This window comes from Cnephaeus nilssonii (assembly GCF_951640355.1).
Source record: "Cnephaeus nilssonii genome assembly, chromosome: 17".
Classification (NCBI taxonomy): domain Eukaryota; kingdom Metazoa; phylum Chordata; class Mammalia; order Chiroptera; family Vespertilionidae; genus Cnephaeus; species Cnephaeus nilssonii.
In genome coordinates, this window is record NC_137088.1 from 59,460,754 (window position 1) to 59,488,404 (window position 27,651).

A 27,651-nucleotide genomic window follows, 5' to 3' on the forward strand; every position below is an offset into this window, starting at 1 on the left:
AAATACATTAAAATGTACTTGATTGCTGGGCAGACTATGGAACATATTTATTATGTTTCTTTCTGTAAATTCTACTTCTTTACAATGATTACTGTTGATATAACCAGCAAAGGAAAAAACACACATATCTTTTATTTTTAAACTCTAATATAATCTTGTAGTAATCTTACTGAATAGATCTTTGTTTTCTCATGTATCACGTTACAGGCTCTATCCCGGCTACATTGGGGGCTTCTCTCTCTTTCGTCTCTCCCCCTCCTTTCCACTCTCTCTAAAAAAAAATCAATGGAAAAATATCCTCAGGTGAGGATTAACAACAACAACAAAAATCTGAGTATGTATTTTGGAGGGGGATTTTTATATATGGAGGAATTGATTCTAAAGTTGAAAATGTTTCTTGAGCACCTGACTGTTTAGAATAAATTTATTTTCATGTTGAAAATAAGGGGTTTTTGTTGTTGTTGTTGTTGTTTTCTGGTTTCTGCTCACCCAATAAATAAGTGCATTTCTGAGAAAATTATTTTTATCATCAAATTTTCATTCGATTTGCTCAAGACTTGGTTTTGTACTCAAATTATGTAATTGTCAGGGAAGCATTTTTTGTTTTAATTAAATAGTTGGGTTGCAACAAAAAGCTGTATCTTCTCCATTTTGTAAAGGCGTGTTTTTTGTTTTTGTTTTTGTTTTTGTTTTTCATTTATTATGGTGTAACTCAAATTGCATCTCTTGGATCTAATTTAGAGTAACTGTACTAGGTATTTGAAACTTAAAATACAATGTGTTCATAATTTATTCCAGTTGAGCTACGTAATTCCTGTCTGATAATTTAACATCATAGGGTTTTTGAAGCTCCCCACAGTTAGCTTTACCTAGGCCTCATCACTTCTTGTCTGATTATTTCCATTAATCGGTGCATGCATGTATGTGTTTGTACACAGGCACATGGATTTGGGTGTGTGTGTCACAGGTTGATTGGCAAGTGCTTAATGGAAAGATGGGGTAAGAAAAAACATGTATGTGGAAATCTTAATTCATAAGACAGATTATGATTTAGTGGGTGGTTATTAAAACTACATAAAGAATTTTTAATTTATGGAATGAAAAGTGCAAGACTCCTATTTCAATGATAACCTTCCATGCGTATTTAAGGATTAGTTAAATGCATATGGGGAGTCTAGTGAAATTCAAAAATAAATTTTAGTAACCACTGACAATTTTATATTAATCAGAAATTAATATTAAGCATATCAGAAAATATAATGTGCTGCCTCTGCTTGTTAACTGCAAATTCCCCTTTTTCAGGAAAGGAGGGAAAAGGTAGCTATGCAAATAGCTTTTAATTGTCATCCTCATCCAATTTTTTAATAATGGTAATAAAATTTACATGCTATATATATAATTCAGTGAATGAAATTGTCAGGTCACATGTCAGCTTTGTGCTTCATTTTTTGAGGAACATTCAAACTATTTTCCCAAATGGCCACACCATTTTGCATTCCCTTCAGCAATTTGCCTACATCCTTCCCAACACTTGTTACTGTCCATCTTTTGAATTATAGTCATGTTATTGGGTATGAAATGGTATCTCATTGTGGTTTTTATTTGCATCTGTTAGGCATCATCTTTAGAGATATGCCTGTTTGAATCTCTTGTCCATTTTTTAAAACTTTTTAATTGGGGTAAAATATATGTAACATAAACTTTATAATTATAAGTGTGCAATTCAATGATATTAAATACATTCACAATCTTGTGCTAAAGCCACCACCACCACCATCCACCTCCAGACCTTTTTCATCTTCCCAAATTGAAACTCGGTACTAATTAAACAGTAAAGCTTTACCCTTTTAGCCCCTGGCAAATGCCTTTCTGCTCTCTCTTTGAATTGGACTATTTTAGTACCTCATAAAATGGAAGCATAAAATACTTATTTTGAGTTTGGCTTATTTCTCTTAGCCTATGTCTCTATTTAACATTAGTCCATGTTGCATCATGTGTCAAAATTTCCTTCTTTTTAAAGCTGAGTAATATTCCATTGTACATGTATATACCACATTTTGTTTATCCATTCATCTTTTGGTGGACATTTGGGAAGTTTACATCTTTTGGTCATTGTGAATAATACTGCTGTGTACATTGGGGTACATCTATGTGCTCGAGTACCTGCCTTCAGATCTTTTGGATAGCTACCTAGGAATGAAATTGCCTGATGGAGGAACTACTATACTGTTTTACACAGACGCTGCAGTATTTTTCATTCCCTTCAACAGTGCACAAGGGTTCCATTTTTTTTACATCCTTGCCAGACAATACTTGTGTTTGTTTTGTTTTCCTTTTTAAAATAACAGCCAACCTAATATAGGTGGAATTCTATCTCTGTGGTTTTGATAAATATCCCTAATGATTAGTGGTGTTGAAAGTATCTTTCGATGTACTTATTGGCCATCTTTGGATAAATGTTTATTCTGGTACTTTGCCCATATTTTAATTGGGTTGTTTGGGGTTTGAGTTCTTGAGTTATAGTTCTTTATTTTTATTTCATTTATTTATCTTCGGTGTCACAATATCTTTTATATCAATACTGGTTTATGTCTCCCAGCCCCTGGCAAATGCCTTTCTGCTCTCTGTCTCTTGGAATTAGACTGTTCTAGTACCTCATATGAATGTATCAGGAACCTTCAAAGTTCATAGTGACAAATAAACATTTTTTAGACTATTTTTTTGTGTTAATTTTATCATTGGCCACAAATATTTGAGTTGTTTATCTTGAAGTGATAAACATTTATTTTTGAGAAAAGTACAATAATCAGTTGTTTTTTCTTGAGACGTCCATAGTATTGCTATGCAGAAGTACTTTTTACTTCTCATTTTGTTATACAGAATATTAAAACAAAAACGATGTGTATTAAAAAGTTGATATTTAATAAAATGAGTAAATTTTTTGTTTATTAAACTTTCGGTGAAACAGGTTTGCTTTGGTTTGTTTTACTATGAAATTGTTGCAGTGAAAATGATAATGACTACTAATATTACAGTTTGGTACTGCTGCCTTGATTTATATAAAGTGTCATCATTTTTACCCATTGCTACTTTTGTATCAGTAGCCCAAAAATCAACACAGAGACATTTTGTTATGTAACAAATGGGGAAAGGGGGGTAGGATTTCTTTACTAGATTATATAAGCACTAGAGGACCGGTGCATGAAATTTGTGCAAGGGGGCGGGGATTGTCCCTTAGCCCGGCCTTCACCCTCTCCAATCTTGGACCCCTTGGGGTGTGTCCGACTCACAATCTGGGACTGCTGGCTCTTAGCCGCTCGCCTGCCTTATTGCCCCTAACCACTTCTGCCTGCCTGCCTGATCGCCCCTAACTGCTCCCCTGCTGGCCTGATCACTCCCATTTGCCCTCCCCTGCCGGCCTGATGGCCCTCAACTGCCCTCCCCTGGCAGCCCTATCACCCCCAACTGTCCTTCCCTGCCGGCCATCTTGTGGTGGCCATTGTGACAACCTGAGGGCGTCCATCTTGTGGCAGTGTCACAGGAGGGTGTTGCACGAGGGCGTAATGCCACCTAGGCTTTTATTATATAGGATTATTGCTTAGGGTATGGCATCATTTTGACTTATACACTGACATTATAAATATGAACGTGGGCCAATATCTAATAATGTATTTTAAATGGGACAGTTACACCTTCCTGGTTAGATTTTTTTTATGTGGCAGAGAATGTAAACAAAATAGTGTTATAAAATACTAATAATAGGGTGTAGCACATAAATGGCTTTCAGCCAGAGGTACTTCATTTAAAAAAATTTTTTTTAATCAGAGATTAGATTTCATTTGGGTCAAGAGTTGGGAGAAATGGATGGAACCAGATTGGAGCTTATGAGCCAGGTTGATCAGGCATAGTGCATACTGCTGAACAAAGACATTCTTACTTTCACTACTTATTAGATCTTCATTTTGGTGGCAAATTCTGAATTTGTGCTTTGTGTTCAAGAATTGTAAAGCTACATGGTATTATAGTTGTTGTTTTTTTTTTGCTTGTAGGATTCAGTGGTCCCAATTTAAAGGCTATTTTACTTTCAAACTGGAGAAAGTGATGGATGATTTCAGAACTTCAGCTCCTGAACCAAGAGGTCCACCCAACCCTAATGTCGAATATATTCCCTTTGATGAAATGAAGGAAAGAATACTGAAAATTGTCACTGGATTTAATGGGTATGCACTTAATACTATTTTAAAGGTTTGCTCTTTAGATTTTTCATTAAGTTTTGATGCATCTGGTTGTTTGACTATCCATTCGATTTAGTTCTGTGATATACATACATATATATATATATATAGTAGTTACTGATTTTCAGCTTATAAATATTTAAAATATGTACAGTATTAAATTTTTTTGATAAGAGTTTATTTGAGCCAAACTGATGAAACATGCTGGAAAGCAAGATCTCAAATGCAGATGACAGTTTTACAGTTTCTTTCATGCATTTGAAATTAAGGAGGGGAGTAAGGAAGATTAGAGAAGGTGAGAAAAAGCAAGTTGGGGATTGAATTGCAGCATAGCTCATTTGCTCTCCAGAAGGAGGGGTCTGTAAAGAGACATTTCAAAAATTGCTATCCCACATGCAAAGAAACAGTGGACAGGGCTTGTTTAAGGCAAAGATAAGTTGTTCAGTAGAGAAGTTCTATGCCTGGGGCTTGACTACCAACCATGACCTGCCCAGTGATGAATTTATGATCAGATCACCCTGTTAGGTTATATTCCAAGAACCCCATTTACATTTACAGTTCCCCTATTTGGTCATAAATCAATTCAAAAGATTCATTGATGAACCTTTTGTCCAATAGTGTGGTCTCACCGCACTAGGAGGGCTCATTATTAGGAAGTCTCAATATGGACATTGTCCTGTTGACAATTGGGGGTGGGATCTGAGTTAAGTGAATTTTCTCCCAAAGGGAAGGGCAGGTAGATGGAAGGCAGTCATAAGGCTAAAAAATACCACTCTGGGTCATTTCTATAACAAGCATGATCTGAGTTTTGTCATGTCTTATTTTTATATATTTGAAATCTAGTATAACATTTATATAAGCCATGAAAAGAGGATTAACAGTTATTTTATACATGTTCAATAATCATAAATAGTTGGGCTATATAGAAAAACACAAAGAACAATTATAACTATTATGACTAATATCATTAGCAGACAGGTAAAGACAAAATGGATTCTGAGTTCAGTATCAATCCCATTTGTCAATGTCTTGGGATCGCAGTCTACCTCTGATGTCAGCAGGTTCTCATCCTTGAGGAGTCTTTGATGTTTGTTGTAGGTGGAGGCAGGTGCCAGAGGCAGGGGTAAGTGTTCATTTGTGTTTAGGTGCCTGATAAGTTTCCTGCCAAACAGGTTGGAGAGTGTCTCTTCCCAAAAGTAGTATCTAAAGTCAGTGTCTCCTTAGAATTAACTGTGAAAGGAAGCAGCTACCATCTTGGCATTATCTTTTCTTTTATTCTTTTTTTCTTTTTTAAAATACATTTTATTGATTTTTTACAGAGAGGAAGGGAGAGTGATAGAGAGTTAGAAACATCGATGAGAGAGAAACATCGATCAGCTGCCTCCTTCACACCTCCTACTGGGGATGTGCCCGCAACCAAGGTACATGCCCCTGACCGGAATCGAACCTGGGACCCTTCAGTCAAACCGGCTAGAGCTTGGCATTTTCTTGAAGTGTTTCTGTCAAACCTTGGCAATAGTGTAAGATATTTCCTTTCAATAATGTCAGCTCATAAGTTCCTTCATGTAAGTTCAGCTTAAACGCACTCTGATGCATAGAGGAATGTAAAAAACTGAGAAGTGGGGAGCCAGGGAGCAGAGAAGAGCCAAGCGGCTGTCTCTTGGGTTTCCATAGCCCCAACTATTCATTATTTGTTTCAATCAGTTCTTCTCCCATGCAGTTTAGCATAAAAGACAAAATCCCTTGCGGTGCTCAGGTGCCCTTCTTTAGCTTGGCAGATATGTGAGTACACTTTATAACCTCTAGAAACAGACGTTTTACTGGCAGATATATTGAAGGCATTGCGTGACCTCTAGAAACATTTCATAGACATCAAAGTCAGATATTAAAATACATTTATTTTTGTGAAACCCAGGTAAAAATAAAGATATGTCTATGTTACTTAAACCTACAAAGTTAAGCTAGCTTTTATTTACAAGTATTTTTCTCAAGTCACGTGAATTTAAAAAGCATTTGTGTTTCCATATTTTTTAATTTTTTTAATTTAATCTTTATTGTTCAGATTATTACAATAGTTTCTCCTTTTCCCCCCCATAACTCCCCTCCACCCGGTTCCCACCCCACCCTCTGCCCTTACTGCGTTTCCATATTTCTAAGAATTTTTGAATACCCAGTCCTTATAAGCACTTGCCTTTCAATTAATTGTAACAATACCATCTAGATATTGAAATTGCACATTTATAGTATACATATAATAGATGTACAGGATAGACAAAAATAAAAAACTGTTGGATTCAAATTTTATTTTCAAGTCAAGTTCCAAATGACCTTTTATGTTTTTAATACTTCAAAGAATTGGGTTGACACCTAAAAGACATAGATTGATCCATTTATCTAAATCCTTTTTGAAGCTTTGAGAGACCAATTAAATATGCTTTCCATTCTTACTGCCTAATTTTATAGCCGCCTTTTTTCTAATTGTGTGTGCAAAAATTATTTTAGAAGTACCAAAGGATCCTCATCTTGGCCATCTTAATACCAGGTGTACCGGCTAATAATGTGGATTTTTTTCAATACATATTTTGATATATATGCGATTTGATATGTATGCTCTTTTGTTGTATTGATAACAAGCTTCAAAATTTCATATGTCAATTTTTCTGAAGGTGTTAACATCAGATATTTTTATACTTAAAAATGAATTTCATGCCAAAAAAAGAGCATTTGCGGGAAGTTTTAATTCGTTACTTTATTTTGAAGAAAAGTGCTGCTGAAAGTTATCATATACTTCGGGAAACTTATGGTGAACATGCTCCATCTCAAGATACTTGGGAATGCTGCTGTAAATGCTTTAAAAGTGATGATTTCGATGTGAAAGATAAAGAACGTCCAGGTCAACCGAAAAAGTTTGAAGAACAATTACAAGCATTATTGGATGAAGATGCATGTCAAACTCAAAAACAACTTGCAGAAAGATTAAACGTTGCTCAGCAAACAATTTCCAATCATTTACAAGCAATGGGAAAGATTTTAAAGGAAGGAAAATGGGTGCCACATCAACTGAACGAAAGACAAATGGAAAACCAAAAACTCATCAGTAAAATGTTGCTTCAGTGGCACGAAAGAAAGTCTTTTTGGCATCGAATTGTGACTGGCGATGAAAATTGCATTTATTTTGAGAATACCAACGCAAAAAATTATGGATTGATCCAGGTCAACCATTCAACATGGACTGCAAGGCCAAATCGCTTCGAAAAGAAGACAATGCTCTGCATTTGGTGGGATGAGGAAGGTGTGGTGTTAAAATCGTGAAATGACCAGAATGGGCCAGAAGACACAGCAAAGTAATTTTGCTTCATGATGACGCACCATTACACACTTCAAAACCAGTCAAAGACACGTTAAAAGATCTTGCCTGGGAAGTATTAACCCACCTGCTGTATTCACCAGAACATGCTCCTTCAGATGACCACTTGTTCCGATCCACTTTCTGAGCAGCACCTCAAAACGTACGAAGAAGTGGAAAATTGGGTCTCTGAATGGTTTGGCTTAAAACAAAAAAAGTTCTATTGGGATGGTATCCACAAATTACCTGTAAGATGGGGGAAATGCATAGCTAGCAATGAACGTTACTTTGAAGGAAGCACTTTTGATGTTTTTCTTGAAATTATCGTGTTTTCTTTGATTACAGAATCCGCATTATGAACGGTATTCGTGGTATTAATGGGAGGCTGACTGTCATGGGCCTTTTTGGCCCGGGAGGCATGATTTTTCCATTAATTTTGAGATCTGTAGAGTTTGAACAAACTTCTAGGGAAAACAGTCCTTATATGCAAACCAGTCCTTCCAGCAGCCAGATGTGGTGGACGTCCCTGTAGGACAGTTTTACATGGAAGAAGTCTCACCCAGTTTACCCGATGTGAAGCAGCGAACTGGTGGGCTCAGTGGACCCTTGCTTTTACCCAGCACAGGGTCCGGGTCTGCAGTGTTGTCCTTCAGAATCCTGTCGACTATGTCAAATAAATGTTGACCTAAACATCCAAACTTTTAGAGAATTTTTATGAGTTTGAGTCAAACTGACAACATATGCCTGGGACAAAGATCTCAAATGCTCCCTGTAGCTTTTTTTTTAAAAAAAACTTGAACTACCTTAATGGATATCAGTGGCTTTCAGACTTGAAATGGGTATAATAATCAAACAGGAAATATTTTAATGGGTCCTTTTTGCATTTTATATTTAATGTTATAAATTGTTATACTTTGTATAGAACTTACACATGAGATGTCACATTTAAAAAAACACAAAAATTAACAATTTGTGTTAAGTATTTTACTTTAGTGACTTTAAAAAAATATTTTGGGAGTTCTCCTCTTTTTCCCCAAGTAACCATTTTTAGCCCTATGTAAAACATCGCACTTGAAAAGATACTCTCCACTATAATAAAACTGATATTTAAAAAATGTTGCTGTGTCTCATTCTGTGTCATTTTAAATACTTTCCAGGGCAGTATTTTTAGGGTTTTCTTTATTGAAGGGGAGAGTAGTATTTCTGAAGTTGAATTGTTCAGTATTTAGTTTGGCATTAACAATTGAGAGTGTGGAGTGACAATACCAAATTTAGTGAATTGTGGGTATGTTAACTATAAATTTATATTTAGGGACAGATTTTATTTGAAGGGGTTTCACTTGTGAGTATTTTTAGTTAGCATAATAGTCTCTCTCCTTCAGCTATTTTATCAAATGTGATTTCCAACAGATAGTGTAATTCAGTATTCCATGTTCCTTTGTTTTTAAGTTTAGGAGTTTTACTTAAAATATCAAATCCTTATGCTTTGATGCCAGGCCTGTTCCTAAAATACTTTATTGGGGAATGGAGGAAAATTACAGCTTCGAGTTCCATTAATGATAGTTGACCTTGAGGATTTAGGATGGGAAAGAGACTTATTTTCAGTGTGCACTCTGTTGTACTGTTGAAAGTTATTAAACCATCTATACTAATAATAGCCTCAGTGGTCGTCATGCCCTCATGTAGTCACAAGATGGCCGCGGGCACAGCGGAGGCAGGGCCTGGTAGCCGCTCCGCGAAGTACGGCCTGGGGGTTCTGCAGCTCTGTGCGGCGTGGAGGAGGCCGGTCCTGGTGCCTCTGCTGCCTCACGTGGATGAGGCGGGTTGTGGCAGGGGAGGGCTGTTGGGGGCCATCTGGCCAGTAGGAGAGGACTGTTGGGGGCGATCAGGCCAGCAGGGGGGGCAGTAAGAGGCGACCAGGTCAGTGGGGAGGTTGTAGTTGAGAGCGACCAGCCTGGCAGGGAGGGCAGTTGGGGCGATTAGGCCAGCATGTGGGGGTAGTGAGGGGTGGTTAGGCCAGTGGGGGGGGGGGGCAGTTATGGGCAACCAGGCGATGGGGGGGGACAGTTGGTGGTGACCAGGCCAGGCAGAGGGTGCAGTGAGGGGTGACCAGGCCAGTGGGGGAAGGGGGCAGTTAACGACCAGGCTGGCAGGGAGGGGCAGTTGGGGGCGACCTGGCTGGCAGCGGGGGCCAGTTAGGGGTGACCAGGCTGGCACACAGAAGCAGTGAGGGGCGATCAGGCCGGCGGGGGAGGGGGGCAGTTAGGGACGGCCAGGCAGGCAGGTGAGCCATTAGGAGCCAGTGGTCCAGGATTGTGAAAGGGATGTCCCCCAAGGAGTCCTGGATTGGAGAGGGTGCAGGCTGGGCTGAGGGAGACCTCCCCCTCCCCTGTGCATGAATTTCATGCACTGGACCTTTAGTCCTATCTAATAAAGAGGGAATATGCTAATTGACTGCCACGCTCTCAAAGATGGTGGCACCCACAGCCAGAAGATGGCAGCATCCAGTCCCCTCAGCCCCACAGCCATCCAGGGCCGGCCTGAGGCTCAGGCAAGCCTCAGATGGTGGCTACTCAGCCACCCAGGTCTGGCCCGAGGGATGACCAAATGACTGAACAAGCAGGCTGCGTGGCTGTTACCAGGCCAGCAGGAGAGGCAGTAAGAGCCCAGTGGGGGGGGGGGGGGGTGCAGTTGGGGGCGACCAGGCCGGCAAGGGGGGGGCAGTTAGGGGCAACCATGCTGGCTGGGAGGGGACAGTTGGGGACGACCTAACCAGCATGGGGGGCAGTTAGGGGTGACCAGGCAGGCAGGCGGGTGAGCAATTAGGAGCCAGCAGTTCAGGATTGTGAGAGGGATGTCCTGGATTGGAGAGGGTGCAGACTGGGCTGAAGGGACATCTCCCCCGCCTGTCCCCCCTCCCTCTTCTCCCCCCCTCCCCCGTGCACAAATTTCATGCATCGGGCCTCTAGTATATGTATAAAAGCCTAAGCAACCGTTAAAACAGAGTGACTGGTCTACCAGTCACTATGACACACACCAGGGGACAGACACTCAGTGTAGGAGCTGCCCCCTGGTGGCCAGTGTGCTCCCACAGCCAGCCTCCTGTGGTCCCCTCACACCCCCTCCACCTCCATAGGCTTCGATTGCTGGCCAGGCCAAGGGACTTAAGCATGAATTCATACATCGAGTCTCTAGTATACATATATATTACTTATTGATGCTACTTTTTTACGCACATACCCACAAGAAGTCACATACTGTTTATTAGAAATACTAGAAGCCCGGTGCACAAAATTCATGCACGGCAGGGTGTTGTCCCTCAGCCCAGCCTGTACCCTCTCCAATCTGGGACTCCTGTACCCTCTCACAATCCAGGACTGCTGGCTCCCAACTGCTTGCCTGCCTGCCTTCCTGATTGCCCCTAATCGCTTCTGCTTGCCAGCCTGATCACCCCCTAACCACTCCGTTGCCAGCCTGGTTGATGCTTAACTGCTCCCCTGCCAGCTTGTTTGCCCCCAACTTCCCTCCTCTGCCAGCCTGGTCACCCCTAACTGCCCTCTCCTGCAGGGTTGATCACCTCCAACTGCCCTCCCTTGCAAGCCTGGTCCCTCTCAACTGCCCTCCCTTGCAGGCCGGGTGCCTCCCAACTGCCCTCCCCTGCTGGCCATCTTGTAGTGGCCATCTTGTGTCCACATGGGGGCAGGATCTTTGACCACATGGGGGCAGCTATATTGTGTGTTGCAGTGATGATCAATCTGTATATTACTCTTTTATTAGATAAGATAGAGGCCTGGTGCATGGGTGGGGGCCAGCTGGTTTGCCCTGAAGGGTGTCCCGGATCAGGGTGGGGATCCCTTGGGGCGTGGGGCGGCCTGAGCGAGGGGCCTGTGGTGGTTTGCAGGCCGGCCACGCCCCCTGGCAACCCAAGGGGAGGCCCTGGTATCTGGGATTTATTTTCCTTCTACAATTGAAACTTTGTAGCCTGGAGCGGAGCCAAGACTGCATTTCTGTGGCAGTTAATTCACCTTCTACAATTGAAACTTTGTAGCCTTAAGCGGGTGAGCCCAGCCAGGGTGTCCAGAAAGCTTTGCTTCCCCTGTTGCCACCGGCAACCCTGGCCTGCTCTCTCAAGCTCCATTCTGCCGCCATTTGTTTGAATTTGTTTACCTTCTATAATTGAAACTTTGTAGCTTGAGTGGAGGCTTAGGCCTGCAACGGCTATGGAAAGCTTGGCTTGCTCTGTTACCTGGGAAACCTTGCTCTCTGTGGCTGTAGCCATCTTCGTTTGGGTTAATTTGCATACTCACCCTGATTGGCTGGTGGGCGTGGCTGGGCTGGTGGGCGTGGCTTATGTAGAGGAGTGATGGATAATTTGCATATTACCATTTTATTAGAGAGGATGTTGCATAAGATTTACTACTGATTGAAATGTGTTCAAGATAAGAGTGCTTTTTAGACATTATGGTGATTTATCTTTTCAGTAAATTATGGCTACCATTTTTTAATTTTCTTTTTTTAAATCTTCACTTCTGAGGATATTTTTTTCATTGACTTTTAGAGAGAATAGGAGGGAAAGGAGGGAGGGGGAAGAGCGAGAAACATCTACCTGAGAAAAACACATCAATTGGTTGTGCTCTTGAGTGTGAATCGAACCTGGGACCCTTCAGTCAATGGGCAGACACTCAAACCGACCAGGGCAATGGCTACCATCTATACTAACAAAAGGGTAATATGCTAATTAGACTGGGAGACCTTCCAGGAGACCTTCCGGACGTTCTTTTGGACAAAGCCATGGTGGCGGGGCTGAGGTAGAGGCGGTTAGAGGCCAAGAGGGGAGAGCAGTTGTGGGTGATCAGGCCAGGATGGGACGGCAGTTGTGGGTGATCAGGCTGCTGGGGGGCAGGGCCGTTGGGGGTAAGCAGACCAGCAGGGGGGCCAGTTGGGGGTGAGCAGGCCATCAGTGGGGGTCTGTTGGAGGTGATCAGGGCAGCAGGGGGGGCAGTTTGGAGTGAGCAGGCTGGCAGGGGAGGCAGTTGGGGGTGAGCACACTGGCACGGGGGGCAGTTGGCGGTGATCAGGCTGGCAGGGGGGCAGTTGGGGGCAAGCAGGACAGTAGGCAGAGTGGTTAGGGGCAATCAGGCAGGCAGGCAGGCAGGTGAGCAGTTAGGAGCCAGCAGTCCCGGATTGCGAGAGGGATGTCTGACTGCCGGTTTAGGTCTGATCCCTGTAAACTGGCAGTAGGACATCCTTCGAGGGGTCCCAGATTGAAGAGGGTGCAGGCCGGGCTGAGGAACACCCTTCCCCCCTTGCACGAATTTTGTGCACCAGGCCACTAGTTTAAACATAAGAGTTAAGGTGAAACAGGTCAAATTGTACCACTGCTTTGTGAACGTTAAGCTAATTTATTTGTGATTCTGAATTAGTAATACCACTTTCAATTCTTTCAAATTAAATTGGACCAGACATTGATATATGTAGACTATTAAATAAATCTAAATGAATTTGTTAATCTGTGAAACAGGTAACTGACCTACTTTCAAAAATGACTTGAATGGTCATTAAATACCTAAGCATACTTAAACATAATTGCTTTTAAAATATTTTTCATCTTTGAACCGTGGTTTTGAACTTTAATTTTTAGAATGAAAGTTTATGAATCATTTTCTAATCAAGCATAATCCAATCTTTATTAGTGATATGTTAATATTTTTTAAATTTACCCTTTTTTGTCTGTACTATAATATCATATATTGGTACATTAAACATGCCTATATCTTTCGATTTTATTTTCATGTTTTGAATATAAATTGTTTAAACAGTTAACACTCCCTCTTCTCCCCCCACTCCCCAAAAAGGCTGCCTTTGAGATAAATCTCTCCCTTCTTTCTTTCCTTCTTCCCCCTTCTGCCTTCACAGTTCCAGGGTGATTTACACTGTGTATACATACTCTGGTTGAGGAGAAGAGGCATTAAAAACTCCCCTCTCTTTCCTGCATTCTTTGGTTAGTGAGGAGAAACATTTGTTCTCAGTATAAGGTTTTGCAACAAGCTAGCCTACATGTTTGGCCTTGTTTAATTTCTTTGTGTCTCAGTTTCTCTATTCCTCATGCATGCCCTGGAATTTTCCTAGCTTCTCACTATCCTGTAACAATAGGAGTATCTAAAAGAATCAAAGTAGGACTGTGTTAGATGCTAGTTGTGTTTTCCTTTTGGAAGAGCTTTGATGATCTTTATTATCAGTACATTTACAGCTCTGTCTTGTTCGTCTGTTTTGTTTTTTTTAAATGGCTGCATTATTTTCTATTATATGAACAGGTTATAAATTCATTTGCCCTTTCCCCATTGGTGGCTGATGTTTAATTTTTGGCTGTTACCAGTACTTATAACAAGCATCCTGGTACACACCTTCTTGTGTTGATGAATGTCATATATTGATTATATGTATGGATTTATTGTTGCCTTTTTAAAATCTGTAGAAATGGAATTGCTAGGTCATATTATATGTACACTTAAAATTTTCATTGATACTTGCAAATTGACCTCACAAATAAACGCTTCCATGGGTACATGAGTGCAGATAGTAGAATTCTTCCTTATTTTTGGGTGTATGTGCATGGATTTGTTTCTTAGATTGCAGGTGAAATTGAACATCTTTTTATGTTCTTATTGACTCTTATGAATTTGTTTCATATTTTTTATTATTTTTTGGTTGATTTTCTAATAGGCAAGTTCATCTTGTTTTGCTTTTGTTTTTAATTAGTATAAACTACATGGTTTTAGTAAATGCTACATGGTTTTTGGACATGAAAAAGATTATCAATTTTTTAAAATTACTTTTGTATGTTGTCATCTTACAAATTTTCCCACTTTGAGGTGGAAATGGTCCATTCACATGTTTGCTTGATTTCCTGAACTGTAATATAGGTATTGAATGAATAAAGGAAAGGAATAAAGGCACATTTCTATATCTATATTTGGTTTGATGGGGCATGTTAAATAGACTTGATGGGGAATGTTAAATAGAATTACATGGTTCAATGTTTAGTTAGGTCCTTTATTATTTTTTAATTTAGTTCTTTTCAGATTACCTTTGAACTTTAAGATTTTATAAGAGAAGATAGATTATAGTTATTCTCCAGAACTGAAGTTACTTTTTTTTTAGGTGAGAAGGCACCAAAAATTAAAATAAAACTAGAAACTTAATGGGATGGTCAATTAAAACATATTTGTTGCCCTTTTATGCCCTCTGTTTAGTATTATAATAAACAATAAGTGTATATGGACTTATTCTATTAAACCAGGGCCACTTTTTAAAATCCTCTTCTTATCATGGACACCGTGAATATAATTTAGAAACTCCTGGTTTTGAGGGGTAGAGAAAATGTAACTTACATTTCTAGAGGTTTTAAAAAATTGTCCTCTGAATTATTGAGACTGAAAGGATTAATGAATGTAAACGTAAATTAATTAAGTCTTGTCTCTCCTTTGACAATGTTAGACCTACAACCTCTCTAAAATAAGCAGGAAGAAAAATAAGTAAGTATATATCTATACTAATAAAAGAGAAAAATGTTAATTGACTGTACCTTTGCTATGCCCACAGCCAATTAGAGCGAGTATGCAAATTAACCCAACAAAGATGGTAGTTAATTTGCATACGCTGAGGGAGGGAGGAGTGAAGACTGAAGACAGCATAGAAGGAAGAGGGAGGGAAAGCAGAAAGCAAGGCGGCTGTGGGAGGGAAGGGGCGGGTGGCGGGAAAGCACGGGGCAGCGGTGGCGGGAGGGAAAGCGCGGGGGGAGTGCAGCGGCTGCAGGAGGGAAAGCGTGAGGTGGGGGGCAGAGACGGCGGGAGGAAAGGGAAAGCACCAGGCGGCGGCGGGATGGAAAGTATGGGGCAGCAGTGGCGGTGGGAGGGAAAGCGCAGGGGTGCAGCGGCTGTGGGAGGGAAAGCGCGGAGGGTGGGGGGGCGGCGGCGGGAGGAAAAGCGTGGGGTGGGGGGTAGAGGCGGCAGGGAAAGCGCAGGGGGGCGGGAGAGGTGGTGGTGGTGGGAGGGAAGCCCGACAGAAGCCCTGTTCTTGCAGGAATCTTCCTGCCATGGGTCTCTAGTATATCTATAAAAGCCCAGTGACCAGAACGGCGGAATGACCGGTGGTTATGAAGTACACTGCAGCAGCCAACCAGCCTGATCCAGGTCCTGATCAGCCCCCAATACCCCGATCGGGGGCAGGGCCCGCCGCCAACCACCTGTGGCCCCTCCCCCCTGCTGGTCAGTTGCCCACGGCCCCCATTGGGGTGGGCTAGCCAGACCCCACCCGTGCACGAATTCGTGCACCGGGCCTCTAGTAAATAATAAGCAGGAAGTTTTATTATTTTGCGTAGTTGCTAAAATATAATGTGGCTATGCAAGAGGGGTCTGGAAAAAGTACAGAACCACCTGATACCTAAAAACCTTTGTTACATCATCTCTAAGGCAGGCATAGTCATAACTAAGAGGTGCTTATCGTCTTCTGGCATGATAGTCTTTCCGACTTTTGAATTTCTTCTCTAAAGTTATTTTAATACACATGATTAATCAGATTTTGCTTAGTCCTGAAAACTTTTCACATGATTGTTTTATGTGTATGCACAAACACAGACATTTCTTGTAAGTTTCTGCACTTCAGAACCTCTTTACACGTCTTTTAAAAGTCACGTGAGATTTTTATACTCTTAGGTCTGGCTTGTAGATATAAAACACATACTTCATGTTTTATTTTTGTTTGCTTTACAGTTTAAGATTATTCTAGCCTTCTTTGTTACTTTGTTTTCTTACTTACCTGACCTATTAGTACTTACTGGATTTTCTGCTGCTTGGTTGGGTTGGAAAAATAGAGTTTTTGCACTTTTAAAAAGTATTTGTGTCATTGCTGGTTGAACATATTTATTCTAGTAGTTCAAATGTGTTTATTTACTTTTTCTTCACTCCCTTTCATTCTATTTAGCATAACTAATTGCTAATCAGATTAATTTAGTAACCTTCCCTCCCCCCCCCCCCCAAAATGTTGTCTCGTGGTAATATGGTCTGAGGTGATGCTCTCTCTAATAAAAAGTTTTAAATTGAAAGGTAGGAACTAGCAGAAATCCAATGAATTTTTTCTTGACTTTATTTGATGCAAGTTCAATAATTCATACTACGGTAGGCTTTTGATTAAAAGTGTTGACAATTGCTAGAGATTTATTTTGGGATGAGAAATGGTACAGGTATTAGTTTATTTACCCTTATTGTAAGAGTCTGCTTCTTTATTTTCTTAATTAAAAGAGAAATACATGCTTATTGATTTCAGAGAGGAAGGGAGAGGGAGATAGAGATAGAAACATCAATGATGAGAGAGAATCATTGATTGGCTGCCTCCTGCAAGTCCCCTACTGAGGATTGAGCCTGCAGCCCGGGCATGTGCCCTTGACTGGAATCAAACCTGGGGCCCTTCAGTCCACAGGCCGACACTCTATCCATTGAGCCAAACTGGCTAGGGCTATTTTCTTCATTTTTTATACTTACCATTTCACAATGACATCTTCAATTAATCTCAGAATTTCTGGAGTTTGGTTTAAGGTATAAAATCCTCCTATATAATAAAAGGGTAATATGCAAGTTGTCCCCATCACCGGGAGTTTGACTAGAGTTCGACCAGGGGGTGGGGCTGGCTGGCCCTGCCCGATTGACCCTAATTGGGGTGGGCTGGCTGGATCCCACCTGTGCACGAATTCGTGCACCAGGCCTCTGGTATATGTATATGAATATTGATGTATGTGTATATTTTATCCACATATTAAATAAAGTCTGAGTATAGAAAGAACCCATTGCTTTCAAGCATGTCAAACTCGCGGTTGGCGGGCCATGAGTGTGACATGCTTGCAGTTTAAGTAAAGATAATATTGCAGAAAACCAGTGGCATTTCTGTCTCTTGTGGGGACTTCAGAGGAAACAAAACTGAACCCATTCAGCCTTTGAAAATTGTGAGATATTTAAGTTAGTTTCCACCTAAATAGTGTTAACTAAAGCACAGAACAAAAGTGAATTGGCTATTTTAGCTTTTTTCTTAAATAAGATGTTTGATTTAATGATTATCTCTTTAGCCTTTTACACTACTGGCCTCTTTGTTATATTTTGTATTTATCTTTTTTTTTAATTATGTTTTTATTGACTTGAGTGAGAGAGGACTGAAGAGGAATAGAGATATAAAAACATCTACGAGGGAGAAACATAATCTATCAGCTGCCTCCTGCATACGCTCTTACTGGGGATCAAGCCTGAAACCCAGGCATGTGTCCTAACAGGGAATCAAACCGTGACCTCTTGGTTCCTGGGTCAAGTTTAACTGATGAGTCACACCTGCTGGGCTGTACTTACCTTTTTCGTGAAGAAAGTTGCTTATACACACAGAGATGAGGTAGTTAATTATCTGAATTTGTTTTTCTTAGACTTTAAGTCAAATGCATATTAATTTTTTAATATTTTTATTTATTTTATTTTATGTTTAATCTTTATTGTTGAGAGTATTAGAGATGTCTCCCATTGCCCCTCTTTACCCCATTCCTGTCCCACCCCAGGCCTTCACCACCCTACTGTCTGTGTCCATAGGTAAGATCCTTGGTTAATCTCTTCCTGTCCCTGCCTCCCCCCTTCCCTCTGAGATTCGTCGGTCTGTTCCATGCATCCATGCCTCTGATTCTGTTTTATTCACCAGTTTATTTTGTTCATTAGATTTCTTGTTCATTTTTATTTTTAGATTCATTTGTTAATAAATATGTATTTACTGCCATTTTTTTCACTTTTTTTCTTTTTGATTAAGGTATTACATCTGTGTCCTTATCCTCCCATTGCCCGTCCTCCCCCACCCCTCCCCGCCTCCCACTCCCGCTCATGCCCTCACCCTCCTGGTGTCTGTGTTCGTTGGTTATGCTTATAAGCAGGCATACAAGTCCTTTGGTTGATCTCTCCCCTTTACCCCCACTTTTCCCTCCCTTCCCTCTGAGGTTTGAGCATCTGATCGATGCTTCTCTGTCTCTGGATCTCTTTCTGTTCATCGGTTTATGTTGTTCATTATATTCCATAAATGAGTGAGATATGTGATATTTATCTTTCTCTGACTGGCTTATTTTGCTTAGCATAATGCTCTCCAGTTCCATGCGTGCTGCTGCAAGTGGTAAGAATTACTTTTTTTTTTTATTGCAGTATAGTGATCCATTGTGTAGATGTACCACAGTTTTTTAATCCACTCATCTGCTGATGGGCACTTAGGCTGTTTCCAAATCTTAGCTATGGTGAATTGTGCTGCTATGAACATAGGGGTGCATATGTCCTTTCTAATTGGTGTTTCTAGTTTCTTGGGATATATTCCTAGAAATGGGATCACTGGGTCAAATGGCAGTTCCATTTTTAGTTTTTTGAGGAAACTCCATACTGTTCTCCACAGTGGCTGCACCAGTCTGCATTCCTACCAGCAGTGCACGAGGATTCCTTTTTCTCCTCATCCTAGCCAGGACTTGTCATTTGTTGATTTGTTGATGATAGCCATTCTAACAGGTGTGAGATGGTACCGTATTGTTGTTTTGATTTGCATCTTTTTTTAAAAAATATTTTATTGATTTCAGAGAGGAAGGGGGAGGGAAAGAGACAGAGAAACATCAATTGGTATATATTGAGGAGAGAGAATCATTGATTGGCTGCCTCCCCCACACCCTCTCACTGGATATGGAGCCCACAAAACAGTGGTGTGCCCTTTTGTTAAGTTGTATGAGTTCTCTAAATGTTGGAGATTAAACACTTATCGTTAATATCATTGGCAAATATGTTCTCCCATGCAGTGGGCTTTCTTGTTGTTTTGTTGATGGTTTCTTTAGCTGTGCAGAAGCTTTTTATTTTGATGTAGTCCCATCTGTTTACTTTCTCTTTTGGTTTTCATTGCCCTAGAAGCAGTATTTGAAGATATTGCTTCGGCATATGCCTGAGATTTTGCTGCCTGTGGAGTCCTGTAATATTTTTATGTTTTCCCATCTTACGTTTAACTCCTGTATCCATTTTGAGTTTATTTTTGTGTGTGGTGTAAGTTGGTGGTCTAGTTTCATTTTTTTTGCATGTATCTGTCCAATTTTCCCAACACCATTTATTGAAGAGACTGTCTTGACTCCATTGTATGCTCTTGCCTTCTTCATCAAATATTAATTGAGCATAGTGGTTTGGGTCGATTTCTGGATTCTCTATTCTATTCCATTGATCTATATGTCTGTTCTTGTGCCAGTAACAGGCAGTTTTGAGAACAGTGGGTTTGTAAAACAGCTTGATATCTGGTATTGAGATCCCTCCTACTTTGTTCTTCTTTCTCAGGATTGCTGCAGCTGTTCGTTGTCTTTTTATTCCAGGTGAATTTTTGGAGAGTTTGTTCTAGGTCTGTGAAATATGCAGTTGGCATTTTAATGGGGATTGCATTGAATCTATAGATTCCTTTGGGTAGAATGGACATTTTGATGATGTTGATTCTACCAATCCATGAACATGGTATGTTCTTCCATCTGTTTGTCTTCATCTATCTCCTTTTTCAGTGTCCTGTAGTTTTCTGAGCACAGGTCTTTTACCTCCTTGGTTAAGTTTATTCCAAAGTATTTTAATTTTTTTGGTGTGATGGTAAGTGGGATTATTTTTTTTAATCTCTCTTTCTGTAAGTTCACTATTGGTGTATAAAAATGCCATACATTTCTTGGTGTTCATTTTGTATCCTGCTACATTGCCAAATTCATTTATTAAGTCTAATAATTTTTTGATGGAGTCTTATGGTTTTCTGTGTACAGTATCATGTCATCTGGGAATAATGACAGTTTTACGTCTTTTCAATTTGGATAGCTTTTATTTCTTCTTGTCTGATTGCAATGGCTAGTACTTCCAGCACTATGTTGAACAGGAGTGGTGAGAGTGGGCATCCCTGTCTAGTTCCTGTTCTTAGGTGAAATGGTTTTAGTTTCTGCCCATTGAGTATGATGTTGGCTATAGATTTATCGTATAAGGAAGGCTTTTATTATGTTGATATATGATCCCTCTATTCGAAATTCACTTATTAAGTCTAATAATTTTTTGCTGATGGTTTTTATCAAGAAAGGGTATTGGATTTTGTCAAATGCTTTTTCTGAATCAATTGATTATGACTGTGATTTTTATCTCTCAATTTGTTTATGTGATGTATCACATTTATTGATTTTCGTATATTGTACCATCCTTGTATCCCTGGGATAAATCCTACTTGGTCATGGTGTAGGATCTTTCTGATGTACTGCTGGATCTGATTTGTTAAAATTTTGTTGAGGATTTTGGCATCTATGTTCATGAAGGATATTGGCCTGTAATTCTCTTTGTGTTGTCTTTATCAGTTTTGGTATTAGGGTAATGTTGGTTTCATAGAATGAGGTTGATAGTGTTGCTTCTTCTTGAATTTTTTTGAATAGTCTGAGGAGGATAGGTTTTAATTTTTCTTTGAATGTTTTGTAAAACTCCCCTGTGAAGCTGTCCAGCTCAGGGCTTTCGTTTGCTGGAAGCTTTTTGATTACTGCTTCAGTTTCCTCCATAGTTAATCAGCCTATTGAGATTTTTAGATTCTTCCTGATTGAGTTTTGGAAGATTGTATTTTTCTAGGAATATGTCCATTTCTTCTATGTTGGCCAGTTTCTTTGGAGTAGAGTTGTTCATGGTATTTTTTAACAATCCTTTGTATTTCGGCGGTGTCTGTTGTTATTTCACCTCTTTCATTTCTGATTTTGTTTATTTGGGTCCTCTCTCTTTGCTTCTTGGTGAGCCTGGCTAGAGGTTCATCAATCTTGTTTATCCTTTCAAAGAACCAGCTCTTGTTTTCATTGATCTTTTGTATTGTTTTTTTTTGGGGGGGGGGGTAGAGGGTCTCTATGTCATTTATTTCTTCTCTGATCTTTATTATCTCCTTCCTTCTGCTCACTCTGGGCTTTTCTTGTTGCTCTCTTTGTAATTTTATTGTTGTCTAGAGGCCTGGTGCATGAAAATTGATGCACTGGCGGCAGGGGGGGGGGTGTGTGGTCCATTAGCCTGGCCTGCCCCTTCTCCCAGTCTAGGAGCCCTTAGGGGCGGGAGGCGACCCTGCGATTAGGGGAAGGCGACGCCTCCATCACACCTCTGCTGCTGCCACTACGGGCAGTGCAAGCCTCAGCCAGCCCTGGTTACCTGAGCCTCGGGCAGCCCTGGGCAGCTGGGAAGCCGCCATCTGAGGCTTGCCTGCGCCTCGGGCCGGCCCTGGGGGACTGAGGGGACTGGGGGACTCCGGAGACAGGCACGCGGCAAGGCTGGGCCAGCCTAGGGACGTGCCCGGCCTGGCTACGTGCCTTACACCCTGGTGGGGCTGAGGGGACTGGATGCCACCATCTTGTGGCTGTGGGCGCTGCTATCTTTGAGGTTGGGGCAGTCAATTAGCATATTCCCTCCTTATAGGCTGTGGGCGCTGTCATCTTTGCAACAGCGTGAGGGTCTATTAGCATATTCCCTCTTTATTAGATAGGATATTTTTTCTCCTCTTTTTAAAGAAGACCCTTCAGCATTTCATATAATACTGGTTTGGTGATGATGAATTCCTTTAGCTTTTTCTTGTTTGTGAAGCTCTTTATCTGACCCTCAATTCTAAATAAGAATTTTGCTGGGTAATCTTGGTTGTAGGTCCTTACTATTCATCAATTTGAGTATTTCTTGCCACTCCCTTCTGGCCTGCAAAGTTTCTGTTGAGAAAGCAACAGACCGTTGTATGGGTGTTCCCATGTAGGTAACTTAACTGCTTTTCTCTTGCTGCTTTGAAGATCCTCTTTGTCTTTAACTCTTGGCATTTTAATTTAATGTGTCTTGGTGTGGCCTCTTTAGGTTCCTCCTGTTTGTAACTCTCTGCACTTCTTGGACTTACAAGTCTATTTCTTTCACCAGATAGGGGTAGTTTTCTGTCATTTTTTTCAAATAGGTTTCAATATCTTGCTCTTATAACCATGGTTTTGAACTCTATATCCAGTAGTTTGCTTGCTGCCATTTCTTTCATTTGTGACATGCTACTCTGTCTCTGCATTTTGGCTGCTTTCCTGTGTTAGTGTCTATGTATTAGGTAGGGCTGCTATGTCTTCTGGGATTGGTGGCAGAGTGGTCTTGTGTATTAGGTGTCCTGTAGAGCCCAGTGGCTCAGCCTCCTCAGTCACCTGATTGGGCATCTAGTTGTGCCCCTGTGTGAGCCAGGTGTGCCCCTATTGTAGTTGAGCCTTGATTGCTGTTGGCATGAGGACCAGTTGTGACTACAGTGGGAGAGCTACTATGCAGGAGACACCCTTGTGGAGCAGGACTTGCTTCAGTGGGGCTTTGGTGCTCACTGAGTCTGCCTCATTTGTGGATGTGTAGAGTTGTAATCTGGTATGGTCTGAAGCTGTCCACTGGGGGCACTGTCTCTAGGGCCTCCAGGGAGGTGCCAAGTCAGCTTCTGCCTGGGGCCACTGGGCAGGAGCTACAGAGGGCTCTGCAGACGGCTGCTATTTGTGTTGGGCTTGGAGGTGTGCAGGTGAGGCCCAGCTGTGAAGCAAGGCAGGCTGATACTAGAGTCAAGTCTTGGGCCTTTTATTATAGGTTTGAGACACACTGTCACCAGCTGCAGCTTGCCTGAGCCAGGACAGGCCATTCATATGGAAAAGCTGCTGCAAACAGATTGGGTGGGGCGGATTCTCAGGGAATCGCCAGGGCAGAGCAAACTGTGTGCTCCAGGCTGATGGAGATTCAGATATGGCTGTCGGTCAGCCTTGTGACAGGGAAGGTCCCAGCACAGGAACAATGACCCCTACAAGCACCCCAGTCTGGGAGAAAGCCACCTCCAAGTTCCCGCCCTGATGCCAGATAATCTAGTTTCTCCCCTATGTGTCTGGGTCCCCCAGAGTCACCCTGTACTGGAGTTCAGAGGAAGTGAGTTCGAGTAAGTTCATGTTCTGGCCTTTTAAGAGCGATAACTAAGGTCTTCAGCAGCTTCTGTGTCACTGAGCTCCCATCTCCCTTGGTTTTTACAGCTAGCCCGTAGTTTACAGGGCTTTCTCTTGCCAGCTCTGGAACCCTGGGCTGGGTCCCCTTGCTCCTCACACACAGCCTCCACAGGGACTGTCTCCCTCCTGATCTAAAAAAAGTCACACATGGGTGTCGGGCCAGCCCTATCCAAGCCTCCACCCCTCTTACCAGTGTCAATGTGTTTTTTTCTTTGCTTCTCTAGTTGTAGGACTTCATTCAGTCAGATTTTAGGCAGTTCTGAATGATGTAGTTTATTTTATTTTATTTTTTTATACTAGAGGCCCGGTGCTTGAATTTGTGCATGGGTGGGGTCTGGCCGGCCTGCCCCATGGCGTCGGAGGGAGGGGCTGCAGGCAGTTGTCCTGCTGGCCCCGCTCCCAGTCGAGGGGACAATTTGCATATTAGCTTATTATATAGGACTAGAAGCCCGGTGCACGAAATTCGTGCACAGCGGGGGGTTGTCCCTCAGCCCAGCCTGTACCCTCTCCAATCTGGGACTCCTGGAGGGATGTCCGACTGCCCATTTAGGCCCGATCCTGGTGGGATTGGGCCTAAACGGGCAGTCGGACATCCCTCTCACAATCCAGGACTGCTGGCTCCCAACTGCTTGCCTGCCTGCCTTCCTGATTGCCCCTAACCGCTTCTGCCTGCCAGCCTAATCACCCCCTAACCACTCCCCTGCCAGCCTGGTTGATGCTTAACTGCTCCCCTGCCAGCCTGTTTGCCCCCAACTTCCCTCCTCTGCCGGCCTGGTCACCCCTAACTGCCCTCTCCTGCAGGGTTGATCACCTCCAACTTCCCTCCTCTGCCGGCCTGGTCACCCCTAACTGCCCTCTCCTGCAGAGTTGATCACCTCCAACTGCCCTCCCTTGCAAGCCTGGTCCCTCTCAACTGCCCTCCCTTGCAGGCCTGGTCCCTCAAAACTGCCCTCCCTTGCAGGCCGGGTGCCTCCCAACTGCCCTCTCCTGCTGGCCATCTTGTGGTGGCCATCCTGTGTCCACATGGGGGCAGGATCTTTGACCACATGGGGGCAGCTATATTATGTGTTGCAGTGATGATCAATCTGCATATTACTCTTTTATTAGATAAGATAGAGGCCTGGTGCACGGGTGGGGGCCAGCTGGTTTGTCCTGAAGGGTGTCCTGGATCAGGGTGGGGATCCCTTGGGGCGTGGGGAGGCCTGAGCGAGGGGCCTGTGGTGGTTTGCAGGCCGGCCACGCCCCCTGGCAACCCAAGCAGAGGCCCTGGTATCTGGGATTTATTTTCCTTCTACAATTGAAACTTTGTAGCCTGGAGCGGAGCCAAGCCTGCTGTTCCCTCTGGGGCGGCAGCCATTTCTGTGGCAGTTAATTCACCTTCTACAATTGAAACTTTGTAGCCTTAAGCAGGTGAGCCCGGCCAGGGTGTGCGGAAAGCTTTGCTTCCCCTGTTGCCGCTGGCAACCCTGGCCTGCTCTCTCAAGCTCCATTCTGCCGCCATTTGTTTGAATTTGTTTACCTTCTATAATTGAAACTTTGTAGTTTGAGTGGAGGCTTAGGCCTGCAACGGATATGGGAAAGCTTGGCTTGCTCTGTTACCTGGGAAACCTTGCTCTCTGTGGCTGTAGCCATCTTGGTTTGGGTTAATTTGCATACTCGCCCTGATTGGCTGGTGGGCGTGGCTTGGCTGGTGGGCGTGGCTTATGTAGCAGAGTGATGGTTAATTTGCATATTACCATTTTATTAGAGAGGATATATTTTTATTGATTTCAGAGAGGAAGGAAGAGAGAGAGAGAGAGACATCAATGATGACAGGGAATCGTTGATTGGCTGCCTCCTGTATGCCCCCTACTGGGGATCGAGCCTGCAACCCGGGCATGTGCCCTTGACCAGAATCGAACCTGGGACTCTTCAGTCCATAGGCCAATGCTCTATTCACTGAGCCAAACCAGCTAGGGCTAGTTGTAATTTTGGTGTGGTTGTGGGAGGCTGCTAGTACAGGTGTTTACCTATGCTGCCATCTCGGTTGTCCTTCCTAAATCTGAAGCGCATTTTTAAAGATAAGAAATTACTCCTTTAGACCTTAGCCATATTGTTTAAATTTTTTTTCTTTTAAAAATATATTTTATTGATTTTTTACAGAGAGGAAGGGAGAGGGATAGAGAGTTAGAAACATTGATGAGAGAGACACCGATTCAGCTGCCTCCTGCACACTCCCTACCGGGGATGTGCCCGCAACCAAGGTACATGCCCTTGACCGGAATCAAACCTGGGACCTTTCAGTCCACAGGCCGACGCTCTATCCACTGAGCCAAACCGGATAGGGCTAAATTTTTTTCTTTTAAAGAATAGCATTGGATTGCTGATTTCTGCTTAGTAGCATTTCTTGGTATTTGAATTTCCATAGCTATTAGGTACTTGATCTTTCTTTAAAATTTTTAAAAAATATTTTTATTGATTTTTATAGAGAAAGGAAAGGAGAAATTGAAACATCAATGATGAAGGAGACGCATCAGTCGGTGGCCTCCTACACGACCCCTACTGGAGATCAAGCCCACAAAACTGGGCATATGCTCTGACCGGGAATCGAACCATGAGTGTCACTCAACCATTGAATAACACCGGCCAGACTTCTTTTTTTAAATCAGTAAATGGGGGCAGGTTGCAGTCAGAGTAAGATATATAACTAATGTAAAATGTGTAACCTTATTTCCTTGGAATTAAAAGGAACATTTTTAAAAACAGATATATCTTTGGTTTTGTGCCTCTGCAGTTGGTTTTTGAAGTATTTGTGTCTTCCTACATTCTCTGTTAAATAGTAGGAGGGACCAGGATGATAATAGGAACTAAGATTTATTGAACATTTCATAAAATATTTCAGGTACTATTAGTGATTTATGTATATCATGTAAGAAGTTTGCTTTCAGAAGCCCTGTTTTCCTGATATAAGAACATGATGATTTAAGACAAGTAAATTCAATTTGGGCAAGGTCTCCCAGGCACCTAGCTGTGTGTGTGTGTGTGTGTGTGTGTGTTAGATTTTGTAGGCATTATTTAAAAAAAAATGCTGGCTAGTCATGGCCTTTTTAAATGTGTGTGTTTTTTTCAGTTCCTTAAATACTGGAAAAAATTCCATCTTACAATGTGGGCAAAATAAAGGTAATATATTACAAAGTAAACAATGCATTATTTTTAAAATAACCCAAAATATTTTTTCTACTAAGTTATTTATTTTACAGTATACCTTTTCTAATGAACATCTTTCCCCCATTAACCAAATTTAGGGATTCTGGTTCATGTTTTTCATTGAAAGTGAGTCGCGTCCTTTTTCTTTTGGCACATGTATCTGAATTTAGTTTAGTGAATTTTATTGGGAAGAGCCTTAATATTTTCAGGAGATAAAATAAACTGTTTTGTGTACTATGTCTAATGGAAGAGTAACAGAAACCAAACCTTTCTTATAGTTGTACCAAGCATTCATTTTGGATTTATCTGATTTATTCTTATGCCTTCTTTCAAAGACCTACCTCAAATTAAATGTTCCCACGTTCATGCTTACTTCCCTGGCATGCATTTTATTCTATCCTCATTGCACTGGTACATAATATTATTACCTTTTATTACTGTAATTATTTACATGTATGTCTTCTTGGGTAGTAAGTTTTTCCAGCATATAATAGGCTCTCCTATTTATTTGAAAATACTAACTCTATGTAAAGACACCTTTTAGTGTAGTTGTCAAAATTACGATGTTAAAATTTCCAATGGATTCTGTTATTTACAAGTAAATAATATCCTGTTCAAGTGAGGAAGGGAAGTGTTCTATGACATTTTAGTGCCATCTCTTGGACATTTGACAAAATGACTTTAAAGGCTTCTGAAAGTGTCTGTGAATTAAAACTAATTTTGCCAACATTGTTGTGCAAACATAATGTACCTTTTCCCCCTGAAAGCAGTAATGATAATCACCCAAACATAAATTGTTCATAACTGACTACAGTTTTACTTACCTTCCTAAA

General features: G+C 41.6%; 1 protein-coding gene across 2 annotated transcripts in view; it reads left to right on the forward strand.

The window, feature by feature from the left end:
* The window catches only part of PPP4R2 (protein phosphatase 4 regulatory subunit 2), an 88,332-nt gene that overhangs the window by 47,609 nt on the left and 13,072 nt on the right, over nucleotides 1–27,651 (forward strand). For both annotated transcript variants that reach the window (XM_079795242.1, XM_079795243.1), the window contains exon 3: nucleotides 4,050–4,220. In XM_079795242.1, coding sequence (XP_079651368.1) covers nucleotides 4,050–4,220 — 171 coding nt within the window. The remainder of the gene's footprint in view (nucleotides 1–4,049; nucleotides 4,221–27,651) is intronic.